We start from the raw sequence: 24096 nt of genomic DNA, 5'->3' as shown, positions 1-24096 counted from the left end.
AGTATCTGACACCGTTTGTCCCCATTGGCGGCCCGTAACCTTATTTTTGCCCAATACCCGCGTCACGCGTCTTCTCGCGGAGCCGTCTGTACCTGGCTCCTTCTGATTGGCTTAGGTGAGCTCCAAACCCTTCCTGATTGGAAGCTCTGACTGGGAGCCCGCCGTCCTTTCCGCGGTAGTGTTTGGTTGAGCTTCAGGCGCGGGGGAGAATTGGGGAAACTGGAATTTCCCGCGGAGCTGACGGCGCTTGCTCTCCCCCTACTCGTTTTAATTCCACGCGCTCCAAAATATCCGCCATGGAGAAATCTTGGTAATGACCCAATCCCCATAAGCATCCCAAGAACACATCTGACCCCTGCCCTAAGCCCTCCCCTCCCCTCCGCCGGGGGAGAATTCTGGGTAATTGATTTCTCTGGTTCCCCTAGAGAATTGTGGGTAACTAGCCATTTTCATCATGTCCCCCCATTCCCGCCCCAATTGTGGGTAGCTGGACATTATTATTTTTCCCTGGAGAATCCTGGGTAACATTGCAGGGGATTCTGGGAAACGACTTCTTATTCTCACCTCCCACTCCCCCCCCCCCCCCAATCCTTAATTTTGGGAAACAAGCATTTTAGCCCCTTTCCTTAACTCCTGTCCCACAGTCGCTGCTCTTTTCACTGATGGTTCTGGGGTGAACCAGGCAAGTGGGCAGGCCTGAAGGGAGATGAAAAGGAAGTCATGTTTTAGGTTAGATAGTGGGGTGGTGGGGGAGTACAGAGGGCCTAGAGGAGAAAAAGGGACAACACTTCCGCCTCTACCCTACTGCGCATCCCCTTCCTGCCTGCTTCATCTCCTGCCTGGCATTCTCACATCTCCCTGCCTCATTTCCCTTCTGCACATATAATCTAGAACACACTAAATACAAGTACCTGGGCCTACCTATCACTGACTCAGCTACCTCTTTCCCTTTACAGGCCAGGATGTCCATTCTAGGCCCACTGGTGCTATCCTGCTGAAGGCTGGGTCAGACATCTTAAAGGGCCGTTGCAAGGGAGGGTGTGACACGGGTCTAATCTGCCATCGTCGTCATGAACTTCGAGGGTCTGGACCCTGGACTGGCAGAGTATGCCCCGGCCATGCATTCTGCCCTGGACCCTGTCCTGGATGCCCACCTGAACCCAAGTCTGCTACAGAATGTGGAGCTGGATCCGGAGGGGGTGGCCTTGGAGGCTCTTCCTGTCCAGGAGTCAGTGCACATAATGGAAGGTGTCTACTCTGAATTGCACAGTGTGGTGGCTGAAGTGGGTGTGCCTGTCTCCGTCTCCCACTTTGACTTGCACGAGGAGATGCTGTGGGTGGGAAGCCACGGGGTAAGAACTGTACCCCTTTGTAAGGGCTGAAAGGAGATGTTGGAGGTATTTTATCTGGTTTTAGCCCAAGGGCAGCTGCTTTACTGGGAGCCAGAACTGAGTTGAGGTGGTGAGAGTTAGTTAGGTCTCTAAGTCAAATCAGGAGGAAGGGAGTGGAAGGAGCCATATGATCCAGGAAGAAGTTACATACGTGTTCTTTTTCAGAAGTCATCCCATTTCTACCACAATTTGCCCATTCTAAGCTTTGATTAACCTTGATAACTGTACCCATCAGTCTGTAGTGTCCAAATCCAATCTCTAATGCCTTTCTTCTGTTTCCATTTTTATAACTGTAGAATGTTTAACACATGTTTCTGCATATCTTACATGGAATCATTCTGTCTTCTTTGGCTGATTTTAATCTCTCTGAGAGCAGTTATCAGTGTTAACTCTTTTTTATTTTTATTTTAGAGCGCATAAGCAGGTGAGAGGGGCAGAGGGAGAGAGATCTTAAGCAGTCTCCATGCTCAGCACAGAGCCTGACATGGGCTTGATCCCACAACCCTGGGATCATGACCTGAGCCAAAATCAAGTCAGATGCTCAACTGATTGAGCCATTCAAGCACCCCAATATTAATGTTTTTTAATGTGTATCTATATCGCCAGTATGCTAGAGAGCTCAAAGATTTTGTAAGAAATAACATTCTTGGTTTATTAATTTTCCTTCCATAGGGCATGAATTGTGCTTTTTTCATTAGAAAGAATGTACTTTTTTGATAATACATTCATTTCAGTAGGTAGGGTCTACTGCTATGGTAGGCCCAGGGAATAAAACAATAAAACATAATTCTTGCCCTCAAGGAATTTACAGAACAATGAGAAAAAAAAAAAATATATATATATACATATAAACAGATAACTTCATGGTACTTTAGAAGAAACTAAACTGTTTTACTTATTAATTATGAATTTAAGATATAAACTAATTATGAGTTTAAGATATAAACTACTAAGTGCCAGTGTAAAAATATTTACTGGGTGCAGAAGGGTTAGAGGCCCTCCAGAAGGAAGTGACACCTGAAGTGAGTTCTTGAGAGGTGAGTAGGAGTCAGGTGAAGAAGAGGGGAAAATGCTGTCTTGGCAAAAGCAACAGGATAAAGATTTCCAAGATACCATACAGTGTGATTACAGATTACAGGAACTACAAGCAATTAGGGTTTACTGCTCTGGAAGATAAGTCTGAAAAGTTAGACATTACTTCATTCAACTAGTGTTTTTTGAGCACCTGTTAGGTGCCACACCTTGCTCTATGGTCTAGATTGGGAATAAGCATTTAAAAAGGCAACAAAAATACATTTATAATATATTAGGTGTTTAGTATCCTTAAGGAAAATAAAGTGGAGTAACGGGGTTAAGGTAATGAAGGGTGGGAGGTGTTGCTGTTTTAGATAATTGGTCAGGGAAAGTCTCTCTGATAATGTCACATTTGAGTAGAGACTTGGATACAGACCAGGATGTCCATTCTAAGTCGTCTAGAAGGGAGAGAGGAAGCCATGCAGATATCTGGGGGGAGAACATTCTAGAAAACCTCATATGCTGTGTTAAAAGAGCTTGGACTTGATCTTTCACACCAGTGACAGTTTTTATCCAGAATGATAAGGTTAGGTTTGCATCTTAGAATGCTGAAGTAGCAGTATAGAGTTTCATTTAAGGGGGAACATGGCAGGACTCAGTGGGATCGGCTTAGATTGTAGGTTATTGTAGCAGTTCACATAGAATATGAAAGCCTGAATGAAGCACTGTAGACATGTAGAACAGATTTGGGAAATACTTAGGAAGTAAACAAGACAAGTTACTACCAGTGACTTAGTCCTTTGGATAGATCATGGTTCCATAAAGAATACAGTTAGAAGAAGAATGGAAACGAGGTAAAATGACAAATTTAATTTAGAATGTAATGAGTTTGGGTTTTCGTGGAATATCTAAAGAGAGATGTTTAGTAGATATTTGGATATGAAAGTGTGAAGCTTGAGGCAGTGGTCTGGGCTAGAGGAGGGAGTTAGGATCCATCAGTTAGAAGACTGATGGTTAAAACCTTGAGAGAGGATGAGATTACCTAAAATGACTAGTGAGAAAATAGTGGACTGGGAATAGCCATGGTTCAAGAGTGGTCTGAAGGGAAGCACATAAAGAGGAGGTATGAGGTAAGAAGAGCGAAACCAGTAGTGAATGATGTCATAGGAGCCAAGGGGGGAATGAGTTTCATATTCTCTCTATTCCAGCCTGTGATCCACAGTGCACATTTCCCAGATGGTGGCTGGTAGAGATTAAGACTTGAATATGGAACATAAGAAAACCAGCTGGCCAGTGGAGGATCGGACTCACATCCCTGACCCGAAACTGTTCTAACCAACTGAACCATTATCTATTCAGCAAGGTCATTGTGAGGGCAAAATGAGGTAGAGTTTACAAAAGTACTTTGTGAAGCATTAAACATAAGATAGTATTTATTATCAATGCCTTTGTCACTTAGATTGGTCCCTAGCCATATGCCTTAGTTGCTGTTAGCCAGAAAGGCCAAGCAAGAATGGAGAAAAGTTGAGCAATGTCTCCAGTCCCTGACCTGTATCTGGGGTGGCCCTGCCCCTCCACTCAGGGTGTGTCTCATCTTTTTTGTCCCCCACAGGGCCATGCCACTTCATTTTTTGGCCCCGCCTTGGAGCGTTACTCATCCTTTCAGGTCAATGGCAGTGACGACATTCGACAGATCCAGAGCCTGGAAAATGGTATCCTATTTCTCACCAAGAACAACCTCAAGTATATGGCCCGTGGGGGCCTCATTATATTTGATTACCTGTAAGTGGCTTCTCAGCTCTGGACTGGGAAAGAGAGTCCCTCCTAAAATGGGAAGTCTAAAGGATTGGAAACTTTTGAGACCTTGGTCCCTTAGCCTTTCCTTTCCCCTACAGGCTGGATGAGAGTGAGGATATGCACAGTCTCCTACTGACTGACAACAGCACTCTGCTTGTTGGTGGGCTGCAGAACCACATATTGGAAATTGACCTTAATACTGTCCAGGAGACTCAGAAGGTATAAGACTGGGGAAAGAAAGACCCAGGCAGGACCTGAGGTTTTTTGGGGGGTCAGGGATATGCCCAGACTGGGAACATGCCTAAGATGTATGTGCAGTCTTTCTGTTCCTTTGGTCTGTGGGAAGAATTATTCTCACTGGTTTTTCTGCTTTGTCCCCCAGTATGCAGTCGAGACGCCTGGAGTCACCATCATGAGACAGACAAATCGCTTCTTCTTCTGTGGCCACACATCTGGCAAGGTGGCTCGGTTCCATGTTTCCTCCTACCACATGGCCCTGTTTCATCAGACATGTGCTTGAGCTCGCTCTTTCCCTCAATTCTGGGGCTATAGTTGGAGGCACAGGAGGAGTGACCCGAGTTCCTACTCAGCCACGTTATACTAGACTGTCTTTCAGGCTGATGCCTTCTGTTGTAACTAGATACCTTTGAGGCAAGAGAGTAAACAAGAGTTCTCTTTGGAGTCCCTTCCAGCTCTTGGCCTCTCTTTTTGCCTGTTCTGTGCTTTAATTGCCCATATCCTAGAGCCTTAGTTCTTTTGGCAGGGGCCTCACAGGATTAGGTAGGTGGTGGGTACTTTTCCTGATAACAGTGTTGGCAGATAACGGAGTTATCTCTTCTTCAGGTTTCCCTGCGAGACCTCCGTTCTTTTAAGGTGGAGCATGAGTTTGATGCTTTCTCAGGAAGTCTGTCAGATTTTGATGTGCATGGCAACCTGCTGGCCGCCTGTGGCTTCTCCAGCCGCCTCACTGGCCTGGCCTGTGACCGTTTCCTCAAGGTGTATGATCTGCGCATGATGCGTGCCATCACACCACTTCAAGTACATGTGGATCCTGCCTTCTTGCGCTTCATCCCTACATATACTTCTCGACTTGCTATCATCTCCCAGTCAGGTAGGAAGGACTGTAGGAAAGGGTAGGAGGGGTTGATGACCGAAGGAGAAGTAGACACTAGGAGTATACTCCTAGGAACCTCTTTGTTGGAGGAAATAGTAACTTCTGGTGGGCTATCAGGGTCTCACTTAGGTTTGGTCAGAGATTAGTGCTTTTATTTTCTCCCTGAGTGTGAAGAACACAGAAAAAGATAAAGGTGGAGCAGGCAGAACAACTTTACTGGGTAACAAAACTGCCTGTGGTTTATGAGAAGGCATCAGATGGTATTATTTGTATCTCTAGGCATGAATTTAGGCCCCATCTTTCCCTGATACGAGGGAAAAGGAGTGTCATAATGCTTCCTCCTCTCTTCTAGGGCAGTGCCAGTTTTGTGAGCCCACAGGCCTGGCCAACCCAGCAGACATCTTTCATGTGAACCCCGTGGGGCCTCTGCTAATGACATTTGACGTATCAGCCAGCAAGCAGGCCCTGGCCTTTGGGGATTCTGAGGGCTGTGTACACCTCTGGACTGATTCCCCTGAGCCTTCCTTCAACCCTTACTCCCGTGAGACGGAGTTTGCTTTGCCCTGTCTCGTGGACTCACTGCCTCCCCTAGACTGGAGCCAGGACCTGCTGCCTCTTTCCCTCATCCCTGTCCCGCTCACCACTGACACGCTTCTCTCTGACTGGCCTGCTGCCAACTCCGCTCCAGCTCCCAGGTTGTACCTTACATCTGGGTCAAAAGGAGGGAGGGGGAAAGGGCCAAGATACTAGGCTTCTCTGTAAGCCCTGTAGTAGTCTCCTTTCCTGATTTTTGTGTGCCTTCAGTACTTTCTTCTTTTCTGGCTCCTTGGGGGTTGGGGATTAGATAGGCAGACACCACAAACTTCAAGCCCTAGAACTGTACTACATTATAGGCGAGCACCCCCTGTGGATGCAGAGATTCTACGCACCATGAAGAAGGTGGGCTTCATTGGCTATGCACCCAACCCCCGTACCAGGCTGCGCAATCAGGTATGTTCAGAGGAGAGAGGGTCAGCCCCCAGCCCAGCCCTCTGGGATTTCTCCTGTCTTGTTTCTTTACTAGTTCTCAGCATTTTTTGCTTTTAGTTGGTCAGTAAAGGATTTTTGAGGTACCATGGTAGGTGTTAGGGGGAATTCAGAATAGAAGATAGAGTCTTTGCTATTAAGAAGTTTAGTATTTGGTTAGTGAAGATAAGACCTGTCTGTAACAAATTATTTGTTCTATTGTTAAATGCTAAAGGAATGTTATAAGCATTCACTGCCAGGGCTGTTTGGAGGGGAAATGTTACTCTGGGCCAGAGTGGTCAAGGAAGACATACTGAAAAAGGTGGATATTGAGCTGGTTAAAAATAGGTAAATAGAAAGTAACATGGAAGCATATTCAAGATGAGAGATCAGTGTTAGCAAAGGTCTCAAGAAGCATAACTGCAAAAGGTGTGTCTGACCAGGACTGTGATTGGACCAGTCTGGCTGGAGTGGTGGTGAGTACTGGGAAATAGTAAGACATTGAGGTTGGAAAGGACCCGGCTGTGAAGCCTTAATACCAGTGTTTAGGGAGAGAAGTGACACACTGAAATAGGCATTTTGGGAGAGTTTGTTTGGTAGCGGGATGCCGAACAGAGTGTGTGTGGAGCCACACGTGGAAGCCATCACAGTTGTCGAGCTGTGGTGTGGTAGGGTGATGGCAGTGGGAATAAAAAGGACGCGGTGGATGCTGAAACTTCAAGAAAGTAGAAGATTCAGTGTTGGGATAAAGGTGGGGGGAAACCAAAGATAATTAAGACATCCAACAAAATTACTTCTTTTTAAAAATTCTAGATTCCTTATCGACTCAAGGAGTCAGACAGTGAATTTGACAGCTTCAGCCAGGTCACTGAGTCACCGATAGGGCGGGAAGAGGAGCTACATCTCCACATGGTCTCTAAGAAATACCGCAAGGTGCTGGGGGTTACCAAGGAAGGAGTCCTGTGGGGGGTGGGGAAAGGTTCCCTGGGAAAAGGGGGTCATACTAGAAAGGATCGAAGGACTCAGTTGAGAAGCCTTCATCTACCACCTGGACTCAGGAGGGAGGTTTTGGGAAAGGTTATGACCACTGCAAAGGATTTAGGGGACTCTGAGGATACGTTCATTTTGCTCAGACTATTTCTGCCTCAGGTAACCATCAAATACTCCAAGCTAGGGCTGGAGGACTTTGACTTCAAACACTACAATAAGACCCTGTTTGCTGGATTAGAGCCCCACATCCCCAATGCCTACTGTAACTGCATGATCCAGGTAAGGATATTCCTGCAACCTGAACATGGCTACTGCCTTTCTTTGTGTCCCCATACTCCCTGCTCTTTTTCCAGGTCTCTCCAACCAAGCCCACTTTGCCATGGCCTCCGCTACCATTCTTTCTTGCTTCACAGCCTTCAAGTCTCTTCTGTGTGCTCCATTCTTCAGTAGACTCCTGATTTGTATTCTTTATCGGCTCTCTTAACCATCCCATCTCTCTTCTCCATACTAGTTGCCTGTATCAGTTCTCCTGCTCTTCCCCCCCCCCCAGGTGCTCTATTTTCTGGAGCCCGTTCGCTGTCTTATCCAGAACCATCTTTGCCAGAAGGAGTTCTGTCTGGCATGTGAGCTGGGTTTCCTCTTCCACATGTTGGATCTTTCTCGAGGTGACCCTTGTCAGGTCAGTGTCTGGAGACCTGGGACAATAAAAGGGGAAGGGAGGTAGACAGTAGGCAGGGACACTGCTGTGCAAATGGCCACAAAAGAGAAAATTGCCCCATTCTACCAACACACTTCCTGGATTCCAGGGCAGTAATTTTCTTCGGGCATTCCGCACCATTCCTGAGGCCTCGGCCCTTGGTCTGATCCTGGCTGACTCAGATGAGGCTTCAGGCAAAGGCAATCTGGCCAGGCTTATTCAGAGGTGGAATCGCTTCATTCTCACTCAACTGCATCAGGATATGCAGGAGCTAGAAGTACCCCAGGCTTATCGAGGTGCTGGAGGCAGGTATGAAATCGGAACATGAGTATTTAAAGCCACCATGACAGTCCCCTCTGTGACTTAGAAGGTGTCCTAACTGTCTCCATGTGCATGTATTGCCTTCCCTGCCCTTAGCAGCTTTTGTTCATCGGGGGACTCTGTCATTGGGCAGCTGTTCAGCTGTGAGATGGAGAATTGCAGCCTCTGCCGCTGCGGCAGTGAGACCGTGCGAGCCTCTTCCACCCTGCTCTTCACGCTCTCCTACCCCGAGGGTAGCAACAGTGGTATACCCTGCAGCTGGGTTGGGAAGGCTCCCTCACGTGTCCCATAACATCAAGGAGAGGGTGTTGGGAGGCTAATAATGGGCAGAAGGGAGAACCTAGAGTGAAGCATCCAGTTTCCCCTCAGATAAAACCGGGAAGAACTGTGACTTTGCTCAGGTGCTGAAGCGAAGCATCTGCCTGGAGCAGAATACACAGGCCTGGTGCGACAACTGCGAGAAGTACCAGCCCACGGTGAGTCCTCCCATGTTGGGGACTTGGTGTGGTTTCATCTGGGACTAGCTATGTCAGCACCACCATCCACGGATCTATAGGGAGTGGGAGGAACCTCAGTTTGAAAATGCAGGTCCAGGTTTTACTGTTCCCATCCAGGTTTCTTTCCCATAGGCTCATTGCCATTCCTTGTTTGTTTTTTCCTCTCAGATTCAGACCCGCAACATCCGCCATCTGCCAGATATTCTTGTTATCAACTGTGAGGTGAACAGCTTGAAAGAAGCTGATTTCTGGAGAATGCAGGCTGAGGTAAGGACCAGGTCTGGAAGCAGGGTTTTAGGTGTACTTCTTAATTTTCTCTCCCTTCTCTGCTCAATATATGATTAATGTTCCTGGGCAATCAGATATTTTTTCCTTTGTGTTCAGGTTGCCTTCAAGATGGCAATAAAAAAGCATGGTGGGGAAATCTCTAAGAATAAAGAGTTTGCTTTGGCTGATTGGTAGGTACTGTCTGGGGGGTTAGTCAAAGGATTGAGCTACCCAGTGGCTCCTCTGGTCACTGGCTAGATCTCAGAATGAATTTCTAATTCTCTTATCCTGATAGGAAGGAACTAGGGAGTCCAGAGGGTGTGCTGATGTGTTCCTCCATTGAGGAGTTGAAGAATGTCTGGCTTCCTTTCTCCATTCGCATGAAGATGACCAAGAATAAAGGGCTGGATGTTTGCAATTGGACTGATGGGGATGAGATACAGGTTGTTGAACAACTGGGAAGAGAAGGGGGAATAAGGGAGAGAAGGTTGGGGCAGAAGCAGGACAAGGGGAAGATGGAACTTAGTATAGGGAAAAGGAAGGGAATAAAGCCAAGTTATTTACCAGTTGTGGGCTTTTCCAGAGTGACTCAGTTCAGTATTGAGTCATAGATGGGCTAGGATGGAGATAACCCACCCTGGTCCCCCATCCCCGTCCCCCAAACTCCCTATCCTCTATCCCCATTCCCCTTCCTTCCCCATCCTTAAACTTAGCTTAGCAGCCTGGGTACCCCCCTCACAGTGGGGCCCAGCCAGGGCAGAGGAGGAGCATGGTGTCTTTGTGTATGACCTGATGGCTACTGTGGTACACATCCTGGACTCACGCACAGGGGGCAGCCTGGTGGCTCACATCAAAGTTGGAGAGACCTACCACCAGCGCAAGGAGGTGAGTGAGATACTACAAGGCAGGGACACCCCTGGTAGTAGCCACAATGGAGTCCCAGGTCTGTCCTTATCTTGAGTCTGAGTCAGAGTGGTCCAGCTATCACTTTATCATCTTTTTCTGTATTTCCACAGGGTGTTACCCACCAGCAGTGGTATCTCTTCAATGACTTTCTTATTGAACCTATTGATAAGGTTAGTTGTAACACATTCCATTCCCCCTTTCATCTCCCCTTTTCCTAGAATTCTCATCCTCAGTGCTCCAGAATGCCAGGCAGATTCAGGAGGGAGGGAGGGGTCCTCAAGAATAAAAAGTGTTAGCAGAACTAAAAATAGCACCTGAGTTCTGTCTTCTCTCTGGCTTGGGAAAAAGGAAAAAGGGGCATCTATATATAGACCATGAAGTGCTTTTTCTTTTATAGCATGAAGCTGTGCAGTTTGACATGAATTGGAAAGTGCCTGCTATCCTTTATTACGTCAAAAGGAATCTTAATTCCAAATACAACCTGAACAGTAAGTGGTACAGAGTAGACAGAAGGGTGTAGCAGCTCAGATTGGTCTTTTGGAAGAGATCTTGTTAAGATTAGGATAGGTAGCCAGTGTTATTATTTCCAGGGGTGATAAAGAGATTCCTGTTTCATCAGGCTCTAAATTTAGAACCTGGAGATCCTGAGGGTGTAGAGGGGAAGAGGTGATGGGGGGAATCTGATCAAAAGGGCTAAGGTTTTGATTTTGAGTCTAATTCTTCCCAAGTGAAACTTTCTTCTTTTGCAGATGGACTTCTTATTAGGTCCCTTTTTGGTGCCTTTAAACCCATAGTTTCCCTGTAACTTTGTTTTTCTGGATTTTCTAAGCTAAAGTCCAAAAAAGTCAAAGTCTTATTCTTTCCTCTCTGCTTTTTTGTTTCTCTTAGCATATTTCTTAGTAGTTTTCTGATTTGACCTATTCCATCTGTCTGTTCAGCAGACACAATCTTCTTATTCACATGCTTTGATTATTGAGAGATCACAGTGTAGACCCAGTCTCTGGTCAGCCATCCTGGGTTTCCCTCCCCTGGTTACTTCCTTATCACTAGCCATCTGTCTTCTGGATTTTCCCTTCCAGTCAAGAACCCTATTGAGGCAAGTGTCCTGCTGGCTGAAGCCTCACTAGCACGGAAGCAGCGAAAAACACATACTACCTTTATTCCACTGATGCTGAATGAGATGCCGCAGGTTGGGGACCTGGTGGGCCTGGATGCTGAGTTTGTCACTCTTAATGAGGTAACCAAGACCAAAAGGGTGTGGTGTTGGCACAGAACTCTGGAGATATTAGGCATCGCAAGCTATTCTCTGATTTCCTTATCAACTCTTCTCCTGTAGGAGGAAGCAGAGTTACGCAGTGATGGCACCAAGTCTACCATCAAACCAAGCCAGATGTCAGTAGCAAGGATTACTTGTGTTCGAGGCCAGGGACCCAATGAGGGTATCCCCTTCATTGATGACTACATCTCTACCCAGGAGCAGGTACTAGGATATGGAGGTACAAGTGAGACAGACCTTGTGCTTATGTAGAGTGCTCTAGAACCCAGGGAAGAGTAGCAGGGAGAGACTCTGCACCTCACTTCGTGAGCAACTTCTCCTTTTCTCTATGCCTAGGTGGTGGATTACTTGACTCAGTACTCGGGGATTAAGCCAGGAGACCTAGATGCCAAGATTTCCTCTAAGCACCTCACAACTCTCAAGTCTACCTACTTAAAGCTTCGTTTTCTTATAGACATTGGAGTCAAGTTTGTGGGTCATGGTCTGCAGAAGGACTTCCGGGTCATCAACCTCATGGTTCGGGCAGGGCTGTTTTTAAGAGTTTCCTTTGAATATGGGCCCTTTAGGGTATACATTGTGCTTTTGGAGAATGAGAAGTTATGGATCACCTACCCTCAGTCTCCCACTCTTTTATCTCTGCCAGGTGCCCAAGGACCAAGTCCTTGACACTGTCTATCTCTTTCACATGCCCCGAAAACGAATGATTTCCCTGCGGTTCCTTGCTTGGTACTTCCTAGGTGAGTTGGTGTACCTTGTAGGCCCTTATGGTGCTCATTAAGAGCAGGAAAAAGTGTTGGAATGAGGGGAGTAGGGAGGACCCTTAGTGGTGAGAGTTATGAATGGATTTAAGTAACTTCAGTATCCCGCTGCACTAGGAATGGTGTTTGGCTTTTTCCCTTACGGGTAGTCAAGTTTTTTTTTATTGGTTATTGGGAGTAGGGGATGTGAGTATGGGACGTATTCTTACCTTCCTTTGCTAGGTTCCAAACTATTCCACCTCTAATTCCCTCAGACCTGAAGATTCAAGGGGAAACCCATGACAGTATTGAGGATGCCCGTACAGCCCTTCAGCTCTACCGAAAGTATCTGGAGCTAAGCAAAAATGGCACGGAGCCTGAATCCTTCCACAAAGTGCTCAAGGGTCTTTATGAGAAGGGCCGAAAGATGGACTGGAAGGTTCCTGAGCCTGAGGGTCAGACGAGTCCCAAGAGTAAGGCCTGGGATGGGACAAGGGAAAGTGGACAGGGTGGGTTTTGATTGCATATGTGAAGATTATACTCATGATAATAATAATGATGATGGTGATGTTAACAATTGTACCAACTCTACCTTACATTTGTAAAGCACTCAGTGGTTTACAAAGCATTTAATCCTCCCAACATTCAGTGAAATAGATTGTATTCTTGAAAGTCTGCACTGATCCTAACCTCCTCCTGCCTAATTCTAAAATGTTTGGGGCAGGTTTGCCCTCTTTTCCTTCATAAGAAGTATTCCAGGCACTTTTTCTCCACTCACCTTAAGAGTCAATGCTCTTGATTTTGTCTCTGACAGATGCAGCTGTCTTCTCCTCAGTGTTGGCGCTCTGACCTCATCCTCTCCCAGTGAACTACTCCTCTCCCTTCAGTGTTCTGTGCCCCAGAACTGGGAGATGGCTTCCCAAGTTGGCTAGTCCTCGCCCGCTTCCAGAATTGGACCTGCTCAGGGTCTACAGATGGTGCTATTAATAGAACTGGAATGCAGCAGAGTTGCTGTAAAGGGAAGAGGTGCCAGATTCCTTTTTCATTCTTTGCAAAATAGCGGGCCAGAAACAGAGTCTAGAATTGACCCAAATGGAAAGAAATTGATATTCTCAATAAATATCCTGGGTAATTAATATCCAGGCAAAAAAACGCTCCTGGAACCAGTACGGAACCAGTACTCTCAGTTCCTAGTTGGCTAAGGACTGAAGTCCTGGTTAGTGATAGGATACAACAGTAGCTCAAGAGAGCTCAAGTCTCTGACTGCTTGAGAGATACCTGGATGGACCAGGACATCGAATATTGGTGGCCCTAGCAAACCAGTGTTGCCAACACCATCATTGCCAAAAGGGCCTTTGGGTCCTAGACACAGCTTGACTGCTGTCTTCACTCCTGCTGACAGCTGAGAAGCATCTGTCTTCCATCCACTCTCCTGTCCCAAGTTTTGTTATTTTTTAAAGTTTTGTTTTAAAATGCATGTTTTATAAAATAAAAAAAAAAAAAAAAGTATTACTGGCTTGTCATCTATGTCACTAGAGACCTGCAAGTGTGGGATGCTCTGACTTAAGCTCTCCTCTCCTTTCTTTGTGTTGGCTTTCTATAACAACTGGAAAAAAACAAGCGTTCAAATTTCCACCTAGAAATGAAGGTGAAGCTCTGGAGTCCAAAGTTAAGGTTATTGGAGGAATATAGTTATGTCTTTGCTGGACAGTTATTTTTAGCTCTTTGCTATGGCTGCCTACTACCTTAAGACCAGATTCTTGTAAGATGCACAGTATGGTTTCCTCGGAAAAGGAAAGTTGGGGAAACTGACAAACTGCAGGTCTTAGGTTATCTGAAGACTTGTAGCTACTAACAGGATCTGTGAAGTGCTGCGGTGCTTCCTGGGAGATGTAGTTTGCGGGGTATTGAAACCAGGGCTTCTCACGGGCTAGCAGGGTACCTTTCTTTTGGAAGGTCCTAGCCCACCTAGACTGGCACACCCACGTGCCTCTGACCGCGTCCTTACGCCAAACGGCTCTGTCCTTGCTTCAGGCCACTCCTATTCTTCGGCTGACCCCTGGTGGTCACGTGGAGCTGCTCGCCACGCAAGTCTGGGTCCTTCTGCGATCCACCGGGGTCCTCGCAGCTTGGAAGCCGCTCCGGAGCTGCCTGTTCGCGCGAGAGTTTGGAGGGGCGGGTTTGGGGTCGGTCTCCGGTGTAGGGCTCGCACGGCAGCGCTTCGGAGCCGTGCGTAGACGGCCGCTTAGAGTGCGGGGAGCTGGGTCAGGCAGTCGCTGGGTCACCCTTGCCTGGAAAGTGGCGGAGCGCTCTGGAGAAGCCTGGACAGCCTCGCTCCCCCGCAGCCAGGTGCTACGGTCGAGAGTAAAGTGAGAGTCCGGCCGTCTTCGAGCGCCTGGGCCACGGCGGCGGCCCTGGGAGCAGAGGTGGGACGGATGCGAGTGGCACTGAGGGTCTGGAATGGACTGGAGCGAAGGCAATGGCGGCGTCCTCAGAAAGGGGGCTGGTCCGCACAGGAAAGCTCTAGGCTGGAGGTGGGGATGCAGTAAAAGAAGGTGGTGGGTCCAAATAGGCCCCAGGTATAGAGTGTTCTTCTGCCCACCACCTTTCTGCCTCCTGGCCTGAATCAGCTGCTTGCCTTGCCGGCAGCTTCTCTGTGCCTTCGTCCTCAGTTAATCGCCAACCTCCGTTCCGCAGCTGCCACATAGCCCTGTGAGCCCTAGGCAGCCAACGCTTAAGTACCAACATCTGGGGCCTCACCTGTCGACGTAGTGTCTGGGACTGAGCCCCAAGTCCCTCGCTCGCGCTCTCACTCACCGCGGGGGGGGAAGGTTGGGGGTGGAATCCGGGTCCTCAAGCGCTGGAACAGAGGAGCTCCTTTGTGTCCTGGCCATTTCCTGAAAAGTAGAGCCAGAGTCACACTGAGGCCTTTGTAGGGTGGGGTGGGGGTAATGTAGGATTCGGGGTGGGGGTAATGGAGCCGAATCCTCACACCTATGCTCTATTCCACCCTTAACTCAGGTGGAGCAACCCCATTACTCTAAAGATGAAAGGCTGGGGTTGGCTGGCCCTGCTTCTGGGGGCCCTGCTGGGAACTGCCTGGGCTCGGAGGAGCCAGGATCTACATTGTGGAGGTAAGAGCACAAAGAGAAATGAGAGGAAGGAGGGTGGGGAAGACAGAGCCTTGGGAGAGCATGAGATACAGGGTCTGGGAGAAGAATGAATGGAAATATCTGGGTTGATTTCCTTTCTCCCCTTCTTCCTCCTTCCTCTCCCCTCACACCAGCTTGCAGGGCTCTGGTGGATGAACTAGAGTGGGAAATCGCCCAGGTGGATCCCAAGAAGACCATTCAGATGGGCTCTTTCCGAATCAATCCAGATGGCAGCCAGTCAGTGGTGGAGGTAACTGTTACTGTTCCCCCAAATAAAGTAGCTCACTCTGAATTTGAATGAGAACTCAACTGATTAAGAAGGACCTTGGTTTAATAGATATTGACCCAGAAAGGTATCTAAAATATTGGGCTATCACATTTGTAAGAGGCTGGAGGCTTATACCCTATGTGCTTCCTGGCTCCAAACCTTAATATTATTTCTGCTGTAGTTATTAGTAGACAGGGAACCCTGATCAGCCCCCTCCTCCACATCCGTAATTCATGTCACTCATGTTTTTTTATAGTTTTTTTTTTTTTAACGTTTATTTATTTTTGAGACAGAGAGAGACAGAGCACGAATGGGGGAGGGTCAGAGAGAGGGAGACACAGAATCTGAAACAGGCTCCAGGCTCCGAGCTGTCAGCACAGAGCCCGACGCGGGGCTCGAACTCACGGACCGCGAGATAGTGACCTGAGCTGAAATCGGCCGCTTAACCTACTGAGCCACCCAGGCGCCCCACTCATGTTTTCACTATGGCATGATTATATACGTACAAAAGAGAAAAAGAAGGCCATATCCCTGTATGTAGGAAATTTATACTTGAGTAGAAAACATAACATATATGCAAAGCTATATCTAGTGGAGAGTATACAAAGAAAAGTTAAGGTTATGATGTTTGTGAGATGCTTTATAATTATTATCCTCAAAGCCTACACTACCTCTCTTATGCTCCTATTGAGGACAGGTATTAATCTCATTTAATACAAATAAATAAAATCATTAGCTTACACCCATAAGAATTAAGGGAGTTCAAAGGAAAGGAACACATAGTCAACTAGGATTTATCAAAGAGGTCTCTGTTTATCTATAATTTGGAGGTAATGACACCTGTTTTATTTCTTAGAAATGTGAAATGAGGTAAAATAAGATCATATATTTGAAAGCACTTTGGAACCATACGAATAAGCTGTACTGTTTTTAATTAGGGAGGGCTTTTTCGAATAAGTTAGTTGAACTAGATTTGGAAGGAAGAGTAAGGATATAAATTACTAATGTGCAGAGGTGGAAGAATATGAACCAAGGCTGAGGACATTTCTAGGTGCCTTATGCTCGATCAGAGGCCCACCTCACAGAGCTGCTAGAGGAGGTATGTGACCGGATGAAGGAGTATGGGGAACAAATTGACCCTTCCACCCACCGCAAGAACTACGTACGTGTAGTGGGCCGGAATGGAGAATCCAATGAACTGGACCTACAGGGCATCCGAATTGATTCAGACATCAGTGGCACTCTCAAGTTTGCGGTGAGCTTTGGGAATGGGTAGCTGGTTTTTGAAAATTAGGGGAGTTATTGGACAGCCCAAGCGGAAAGCTACGTTAATGTCCTTCTCCTCTCTGGAGGTGGAGGCAAAAGGCCTCTTCTTGCTGCCCTCTCTCATTCATTTCTCCCTTGGGTTGACAGTGTGAGAGCATTGTGGAGGAATATGAGGATGAACTCATTGAATTCTTTTCCCGAGAGGCTGACAATGTTAAAGACAAACTTTGTAGTAAGCGAACAGGTAAACTACTCCCACTTTACTGCCTGTCCTCACAGCCCGTTAGAACCTGGCACATTCCTTAGCATGTTCCTCTACCTCCTATCCCCCATCCTCTGATAATAGCTCAAGAATTAACTTCCATTACCTATGACTTAGAGACTTGGGTTGTTCCTCTCTATTCTCTTCCTGTCAGCTTTCAGAATTTGTGGCTCCCTCACCTGAGACCCTAGTGAAAGGATAGTGGGAATGTTTTGTCATCTAAAAGGATATGCTCTAAAAAATGGTGGTTGGTGTGTGTGCCAGTTTGGTTTGGGGCATTTTCTTGATAGTGACTTATATCAGTATGAGAGTGGCATTTTCCTTCAAACTTTTATGTGCTATTTGCAGATCTATGTGACCATGCCCTGCACATATCGCATGATGAGCTATGAACCACTGGAGCGGCCCAGACTGACAGGCTTGATGGATCACCCTCAGGAGGGGAAGAGGGTGGCAATGCCTTTTATATTATGTTTTTATTGAAATGAACTGAAAAATTGTGAAACCAAAAGTATGAACTGTGTTGTCTTTTCATATCCAGAATCAACCCTTACGTTAAGCTTGAAGATAGGGGATTCCAGACAGGAAAGAAAAGGGAAGGAAGTGCTTTGGAAATGGTGTAGCATGAAGGTAGGAGGAGCCTGAGGCTTTCATTCTTTTGCCATCTGAGATTCCTGCTGGACTCAAAACTAGATAAGCATTTATTTGGTGCCTACTCAATACCATGTGTTTAGAGTCTGTGGAGAGAAGAGGAACCTCTGTGAATAAGCAAGGGAACATAGGTAAGTGTATGGTAGTATGGGATTCTAAAAATGACTTGTATTTATACTGATGAAACATAAAGTTTAAGACAGCTTGGTCTTGAAGGAAATCACGGATATGCATTATTCTTCCCTCCCTGCCCTTCCAGATGGAGGGATCAGCAGTAGCAGACAGGAAGTGGAAATAGATGGGGTCAACTCATCTGAAAAGTAAGGGCTTTATAAGATAGGGAGAGATGAGGTAAGGGATGTTATTTAATGAAGGCCCTTGCTTGCTGGTCTAAGCTTTTAGATTTGAACCTGTAGCACTAAAGTATACCTTTTTCATCTCCATCTGTCAGTCTGGACTGTAAGTCTGTCCCCACTTTCTATGTGTAGAGATTCTGTACTGGGGCATAGGGATGGAAACCTAAAGGATACCTTCTTTGAGGAGCTTCTTAAACACCTTGATCCAGAGGTATGTCTATCTCAGGGTTTGGAATGGAACACTTCTATCCCAGGAATACCTCAGGGAAAGAATAACTGAATAAACATTTTGAAGACTTTTTAAATTAAGCATTTTAGAATCTAAAGGGAACTTGGAGGTCATATAGTTCATCTCTGCCCATTTTACAGATGAAGAAACTGAGGCCTAGAGATACCACAGGTCCTGAAGGTCTGTATTTAGTGGCAAAATTGGATCAAGAGGCTAATGTTCCATACTGTCAATATGATCTAATATAGCTGTAAAGTAGCTTCTGTTTTAAGTCTTTTTTTTCTCTTAATACCCTGTACACACAAAGCGAATGTGTTCAACAAGGCTTTCATGTCACAAATCCCTGAGAAATCTAACACATGAACTAGTTCAGAGCAAGTATCCTGATATTAGTTGACAACTCAGGTTCTAGTGTTAATTCCTTCTTCTCTCATCAGCCATAAGAAATGCGGTATCCTGTCAAGTCTGTTTTCCAGACCAGCTGTTACTATTTTTTCTTCTGTGATGCACGTGAATAATGTTCACATTCTTCATACCCCTGTGAGTATACCCAGGATTCTGTCCATTGCCTGCTTCCTGTCTAAAAACTTAACTCTTCCATCAGAGAGCTTATCACAAGTGCGGAAGTACTCTTATAGGGAACTCAAAATTGTTTTAATGTACAAAATAGCAAATAATTCACAAGCTTTAATAAAGTAATGTTAGTTGGTAATAAATTACTTGTGATACACCTCACTAGTCTGTCAAGGTACAGCTGTTAAGAACTCTCCAGCTCAACAGTCTTTGCCATTGCTACACAGGGGTGTGTCCTACATAGGGAAGAGTGGACATTATCCTCCTTGACTTGATCCTCAGAAGGTTAGGAGGATACTCTTTGCACATCTCTTTATTCATGTCACGAGTTACCACAAGGAATCCATGAATTTATCTGAATGTTTCTGGAGGCTCCCTACAACAAATGATTCTAGCCCAGTATTTTGGTAGATCAAATGCTAACCTTGCATATCTGGTTACACCTTAAGCTTTAGATGCCTTCTAAATGAGTTTATCAGTAAAATGTTAGAACTGAAAGAAACATTCTCAGATACAGTTTTCAATAATATCTGGATGTGAGTAGGAGATTTATCATGTGAAAACCCAGTCCTTTAAAAATAAATTTTAGAGGGGCTCCTGGGTGGCTCAGTCGGTTAAGCGTCTGACTTCGGCTCAGGTCACGATCTCACGGTCCGTGAGTTCGAGCCCCGCGTCGGGCTCTGTGCTGACAGCTCAGAGCCTGGAGCCTGCTTCAGATTCTGTGTCTCCCTCTCTCTCTGACCCTCCCCCGTTCATGCTCTGTCTCTGTCTCAAAAATAAATAAACATTAAAAAAAATTAAAAAATAAATTTTAGAGAATTTTTATGCTGTTAAAAAGGATTCAGAGCAAGGACAAGAATCCTTTAAATACAGGACAGGGATGAATAGCCAGGGCAAAGGAACTAGTTTATGTTGAATACTCCTATAACAAGCACATACACCTTACTTAATCTCTACAATTCTAAGAAATAGATGTTGCTCCCATTTTTACAGATGAAGAAACTAAGTTCAAAGAGATTGTGTCTTAGGGAATCAAGACTTCAATCTTAGCAATTGTCTTATCCCTAGGCCAATGGGTCTTTCTATCTCATTCCTATAGTGGAGTCTCCATGTAGTTCCTGGTGGCTGTGTACACTAGTACTTTTGCTTGAAAACTACCATGCCCTCTGACTCTAATAATCAATAATGAAAAAGCACTGGGCAGGGGGGAGGGAGTGAAAAAGCATTATATCCTCCTTTCAGACTGATTATATTTTTCCAGACTGATTGTAATAAGAAACCCATTCTACCCCACCAGTCATTTTAGGTGTTAAGTGTTTGTCTCTCCTACCTTTATATATTCTGGGAGGGTCACCAATTTATCATGTATTTCGGGTATGGATGTACAAACATTTTATAGTTGAGTAAGATTATTCCTTATTTTAGAAAATATTTAAAATACAGAACACACTGAGTTGATGTGCCCAGAAGACCATTAACAGTGATTCAGAAGTCCCCTTCCTGAGTTACAGCTGATAATTCATAGTCATCACCATATAAACAGTACAGCTTAGTAGTTAAGGTACAGCTTCTGGGCAATTACAAGCTATGGTCCTGAGCAGAATACTTTATCTAACCTTGGTTTCCTCCTCTGTATACTAACTAATGTTAGAGATACTAACATTACCTACATCCTTTAGAGTTTTTGTGAGGATTAATTAAGATAGTGCATGTACCACATTTAGATAGTACCTGGAAATTATGAGTATTCAATAAATTTTAGTTACCTATTAAATACAGGAGTTTGATCTACTGATGCAGGCCTTTTCAGTTGAAGCTTAGGCTGCATTTTCCCACTTACCCTTAGCCACCAGGGGGCACCATCACCTCTGTCCATTTTAAAGAGGTCCTCCCAAGGTCAAGATGACCTCAGTGCTCAGCCTTCTCTCCACTGCCCCACTAGTTCTCAGGCACTTAGTTGTATTTAGACCTAAAGCTCATTTGGCTGCTTTATTCATGCCAATCCTCCCTTAACTTTCTTATCTCCTCCCCAGGTCCCATTCACGTTTAGAAAGAGATTCTAAGCTAGCTTCTGGGAGATCACATTTAGTCCTGATCCCTGGGCTTTCTCACTGGCGTTATAGGACTGGATGTCAGGACTAAACAACTTCAAAACAAGTCCATAAAGTAGTCATAGCACTAGGCTCCAGGACATGGTGTCAAGAGGCTTAGAGCTTTGCTGTTTCCCACCCTCCCGCCAGTGACTAGAGCTCCAAAATAGGTTACCCTTATGGCCACTCAATAATTACTCTTTGGTAGCCTCATCCTGAAAATGCCTCTTGTATTTTGGGGTACTGGAGTTCAGGCCTCTGGTTAGTCTCTGTGGATAATTAACCAGAGAGCAGAAACCAGGCCAGACTATTCTAGGGTTAGGAGGAAATCCTCTGTGAGATGCTAAATTGGGAGCAAATATTGATCATTGGAGCTTTGAAGTCACCGAGAAGGTAGCTGAGGTCAGTGTTCCTTTGGGGCACTGCTTGGCTGCTTCTCTTCATGTAGTTCTTTCCTAAGACCTACCAATCTGATTTCCGAATCAGAGGAGTGTTGGTTGGTAAGTTGTGAAGCTAGGTACAAGGAAAATTGGGAAGAGAAAATGGTGGTTTCTCCTTCTCTTTCCCCAAGTCCAAGCTATAAACTAGTTTCTTTATAAAGTGGGTCTATCTAAACCTGGTTTGATGGTACTGAGACTTCTGAACCTTGTTATTGCTATGTGAGGAGATAAAAGGACTATTCATTTGGAGCTTGGGGTTTGTAGATTAGGTGTCCTGGTCCTTGGGTCACTTTCCCTCTGCACCTAGGTCAATGACAGTGATGGGTTTAGGAGGTAGAAAGGTCCTGAGGTCTTGTCTACCTAGATGAGTTAGTGAAAAGCAATGTAGAAGATCAATTTAGTACTGAGGTTCATTTAATGGTCTCTGGGAAGCATGGGATAAGTGTATACAAGACAGCCATGTAGGAGAAGGGGTCCAGAGGCTCTATGGGAGTGATGGAGTGAAGGAAGTGATGTGACAAATAGGATGCTTAATGCCTAATTTTGGATGAGGGGCTAGTCTGCAGCTTTTGATCTTATGGCTAGATGTGGGGTGGGCTGCCTGCCTGGGGTTATGTGACTGTAATGGCAGTGAGACTAATGCCCAGGGCCCAGAGGTTTTGGCCTGTGCTGGAAGCCTTCCTTTTTTTTTTTTTTTAAAGATTTTATTTATGTTAGTAATGTCTATACCCAATGTGGGGCTCGAACCTATAACCCTGAGATCAAGAGTGGCATGCTTCACCAACTGAGCCTGGCACCCTTGGAAGCCTTCATATTATGGGGGCATCTGTAAGGTTTGGATTTCCTGGCACCAGACGCAGAACTGACAGCCCATAAATACACTGGATATATTCAGGCTCCTGCCTTTGCTTTCCCTCTCCATATATTGGGGTCTTTTACTATCTATAATACTATGGCCTCTGCTGACCTCAAATGATCATCAAGCAGCTAACTCTGGCATCATAGCCTCTGTCCACATGACGGCACCTCTATGGCCATTAAGTCATTGACCAAAGACATTCTTTAAGAAAGTATGCCAGTGGGGTAGGAGGTGCCGGCAATGATCAGTAGCTGTGATAGTATATTAAAGGATTGGCTTCCGAGGACCTTCCAAGGTCGGAGTTCTTGGGACTTTTTCTCTCATATTAACTTGAGAAGTAACCCCAAATGTGTTAAGGGCAAGAGGGAAGCCTAAGAAGGAAGTTAACTGAGTTATCAGGCACATACTTAGTCACCTACACGCCCCCCCCCTCCCCCGCGCCCATCCTTAATTAGCCTAACCCAGGCGGTCCAATCCTGCCCGCAACAACTGCTGTCTATGGCTCAGGTCCCGCCCACACACACGCCGGACCAATGGCCGATCCGGAGGCGAGTCCCCTGAGAGGGGCGGGAGCGGGTTCGGGCAGTAGGCGGGGCCTCGCTGAGGACCCCGGGCTGGGCGCCGCCGCCGGTTTGTCTACCCTTTCCCTCAGCCACCTCCTTTCAACCTTGTCCACCCGTCGGCGCGGCCTTTGCTGCAGCGGCGGCGGCTCCCGTTCCTGCCGCAGCTCTGTCCCCTCCTTCCCTCCCCACCAGATCCCCGAGTTCGCCCGTCATGGCTTTACTCACTGCGGCCGCCCGGCTCTTTGGAGCCAAGGTGAGCAACTAAGGGAAGGAGCGCGCGGCCCAAGGGTGGGGCTCAGACGACTGCAGGCCCTTCAGCGCCAGGGTCTCCCTCCCCTACCCATACGCACCCCAGCGCTCCTTAAAGGGGCCCTGCGCCTGGCTGGCCGCCAGCCTTCTGTGGAGCACTCAGGGCCATGTGCTATGTTGGCCTTTTGCCCCTCGGGGTGAAGAGAGAGCTGCCCGCCCCCGGCATGCGGTCTTGGGCGGGTGGAGAGCCCGGCCTCTGCTGTCACCCTGCATGTCTAGCGTGGACGAGCTCTGGGCAAAGGAGCTGCCAGTGGAGAACATAGGTGTTGTGTTCTATTGGAGTTAGGGAAAGGGCCTGTTTGGAGGAGGGGGTGAGGGGGTAGAAGTGGCAGGGATGAAGAGATGTGCCCACTGTCCCTGGACCAGAGCTGGAGCGGTGGCTGATTTCAGCTTCTGCTTTGTAGGGAAGGCCTTGTCAGTTCCCAAACTGCCTTTTTTTCTGTTTCTCCAACCCAAATTTTGAAGCTTTTAATGACCAAGCTTTAGCAGTTCCTCTGGTGGAGTGGAACTCAGGTCCTCTTTGTCCTTGGGACTCTTGCACTTACTCTTCATATAGGAGGAGCTTGAATGGGGTGGAGCCCTTCTGTAAAACCTTCTGCATGATTATCATATATGATTGGAGAAAGAACCAGAAAGATTGTTCCTCCAAACTGCAGGCCAGTAAGTGAAGATAACTGGGCAGGAGATAGTACTGCTGAAGTCACATGACCAATCTTACTACTCTCTCACTCAGGTTTAGCCATTGCTCTTAAGTCTACTCTACCCAGGAGAGAGATTCCTGTCATTCTTTGAGGCCCTAATTTACTCGAATTTTGTTGCCTTTGTATTATATGAATATTATTGCTTGGTACTTTCAACTTCAAATTGCCAGTACTTTTGTCACTGGGTAGCTTAGCCCTTTAAGTAGAGAAACTGCTGTGTTGAGGGGGGGTAGTTCCAGTCTTCTAATCCAAGTAGGGACAGTCCCACAAGTGACCTTGACTTCTGCAAAGAACTCATACTTTCTCTTCTGCAGATTAAACCTGCCAGCACCTGAAGGAAAGGAAAGTCTTAGAATGGTTTTGAC

At 46.3% G+C, this 24096-nt stretch overlaps 3 protein-coding genes and 1 long non-coding RNA gene across 9 annotated transcripts in view; 3 read left to right on the top strand and 1 right to left on the bottom strand.

The window, feature by feature from the left end:
• The first annotated feature begins 97 nt into the window (after positions 1-97).
• Positions 98-13521, top strand: PAN2 (poly(A) specific ribonuclease subunit PAN2). 5 transcript variants are annotated; one of them, XM_078449781.2, is made up of 26 exons: positions 98-310; positions 957-1352; positions 4018-4187; positions 4301-4421; positions 4585-4662; positions 5046-5313; positions 5669-6011; positions 6210-6306; positions 7135-7254; positions 7471-7590; positions 7862-7990; positions 8118-8317; positions 8429-8574; positions 8699-8805; positions 8995-9093; positions 9211-9284; positions 9389-9536; positions 9835-9978; positions 10110-10169; positions 10397-10487; positions 11079-11236; positions 11336-11479; positions 11612-11791; positions 11919-12012; positions 12288-12485; positions 12827-13521. In XM_078449781.2, the coding sequence occupies exons 2-26, from the start codon at positions 1071-1073 to the stop codon at positions 12859-12861; spliced, it is 3606 nt and encodes a 1201-aa protein (XP_078305907.1). In that variant the 5' UTR covers positions 98-310; positions 957-1070; the 3' UTR covers positions 12862-13521. The 5 variants fall into 5 exon arrangements, with proteins under 5 accessions (XP_078305907.1, XP_078305906.1, XP_078305910.1 ...); XM_078449780.2 differs by having other exon boundaries at positions 8426-8574; XM_078449784.2 differs by having other exon boundaries at positions 99-310; positions 8429-8562.
• LOC144616903 (uncharacterized) lies at positions 12627-18227 on the bottom strand. The gene is made up of 2 exons (XR_013556748.2): positions 18142-18227; positions 12627-14909 (listed from the first exon to the last, which is right to left on the bottom strand). It is a non-coding gene; the product is annotated as an uncharacterized LOC144616903 (long non-coding RNA).
• On the top strand, positions 14328-17471 carry CNPY2 (canopy FGF signaling regulator 2). Of its 2 annotated transcripts, none has more exons than XM_060657283.2 (6): positions 14328-14438; positions 15034-15146; positions 15299-15414; positions 16484-16687; positions 16846-16942; positions 17309-17471. In XM_060657283.2, the coding sequence occupies exons 2-6, from the start codon at positions 15059-15061 to the stop codon at positions 17350-17352; spliced, it is 549 nt and encodes a 182-aa protein (XP_060513266.1). In that variant the 5' UTR covers positions 14328-14438; positions 15034-15058; the 3' UTR covers positions 17353-17471. The 2 variants fall into 2 exon arrangements, with proteins under 2 accessions (XP_060513266.1, XP_060513265.2); XM_060657282.2 differs by lacking the exon at positions 14328-14438 and adding an exon at positions 14568-14591.
• Positions 18228-22754: 4527 nt separating the features above from the next.
• Positions 22755-24096, top strand: part of CS (citrate synthase) — a 28037-nt gene continuing 26695 nt past the window's right edge. Inside the window, exon 1 of the mRNA XM_060657271.3 lies at positions 22755-22974. Coding sequence (XP_060513254.1) covers positions 22933-22974 — 42 coding nt within the window. The 5' untranslated portion in view covers positions 22755-22932. The remainder of the gene's footprint in view (positions 22975-24096) is intronic.

Source organism: Panthera onca, chromosome B4, assembly GCF_046562875.1.
Source record: "Panthera onca isolate mPanOnc1 chromosome B4, mPanOnc1 haplotype 2, whole genome shotgun sequence".
In the NCBI taxonomy this organism is placed as follows: domain Eukaryota; kingdom Metazoa; phylum Chordata; class Mammalia; order Carnivora; family Felidae; genus Panthera; species Panthera onca.
The sequence above is the reverse complement of the archived record's forward strand: the minus strand, read 5'-3'. Positions and strand labels throughout refer to the sequence as shown.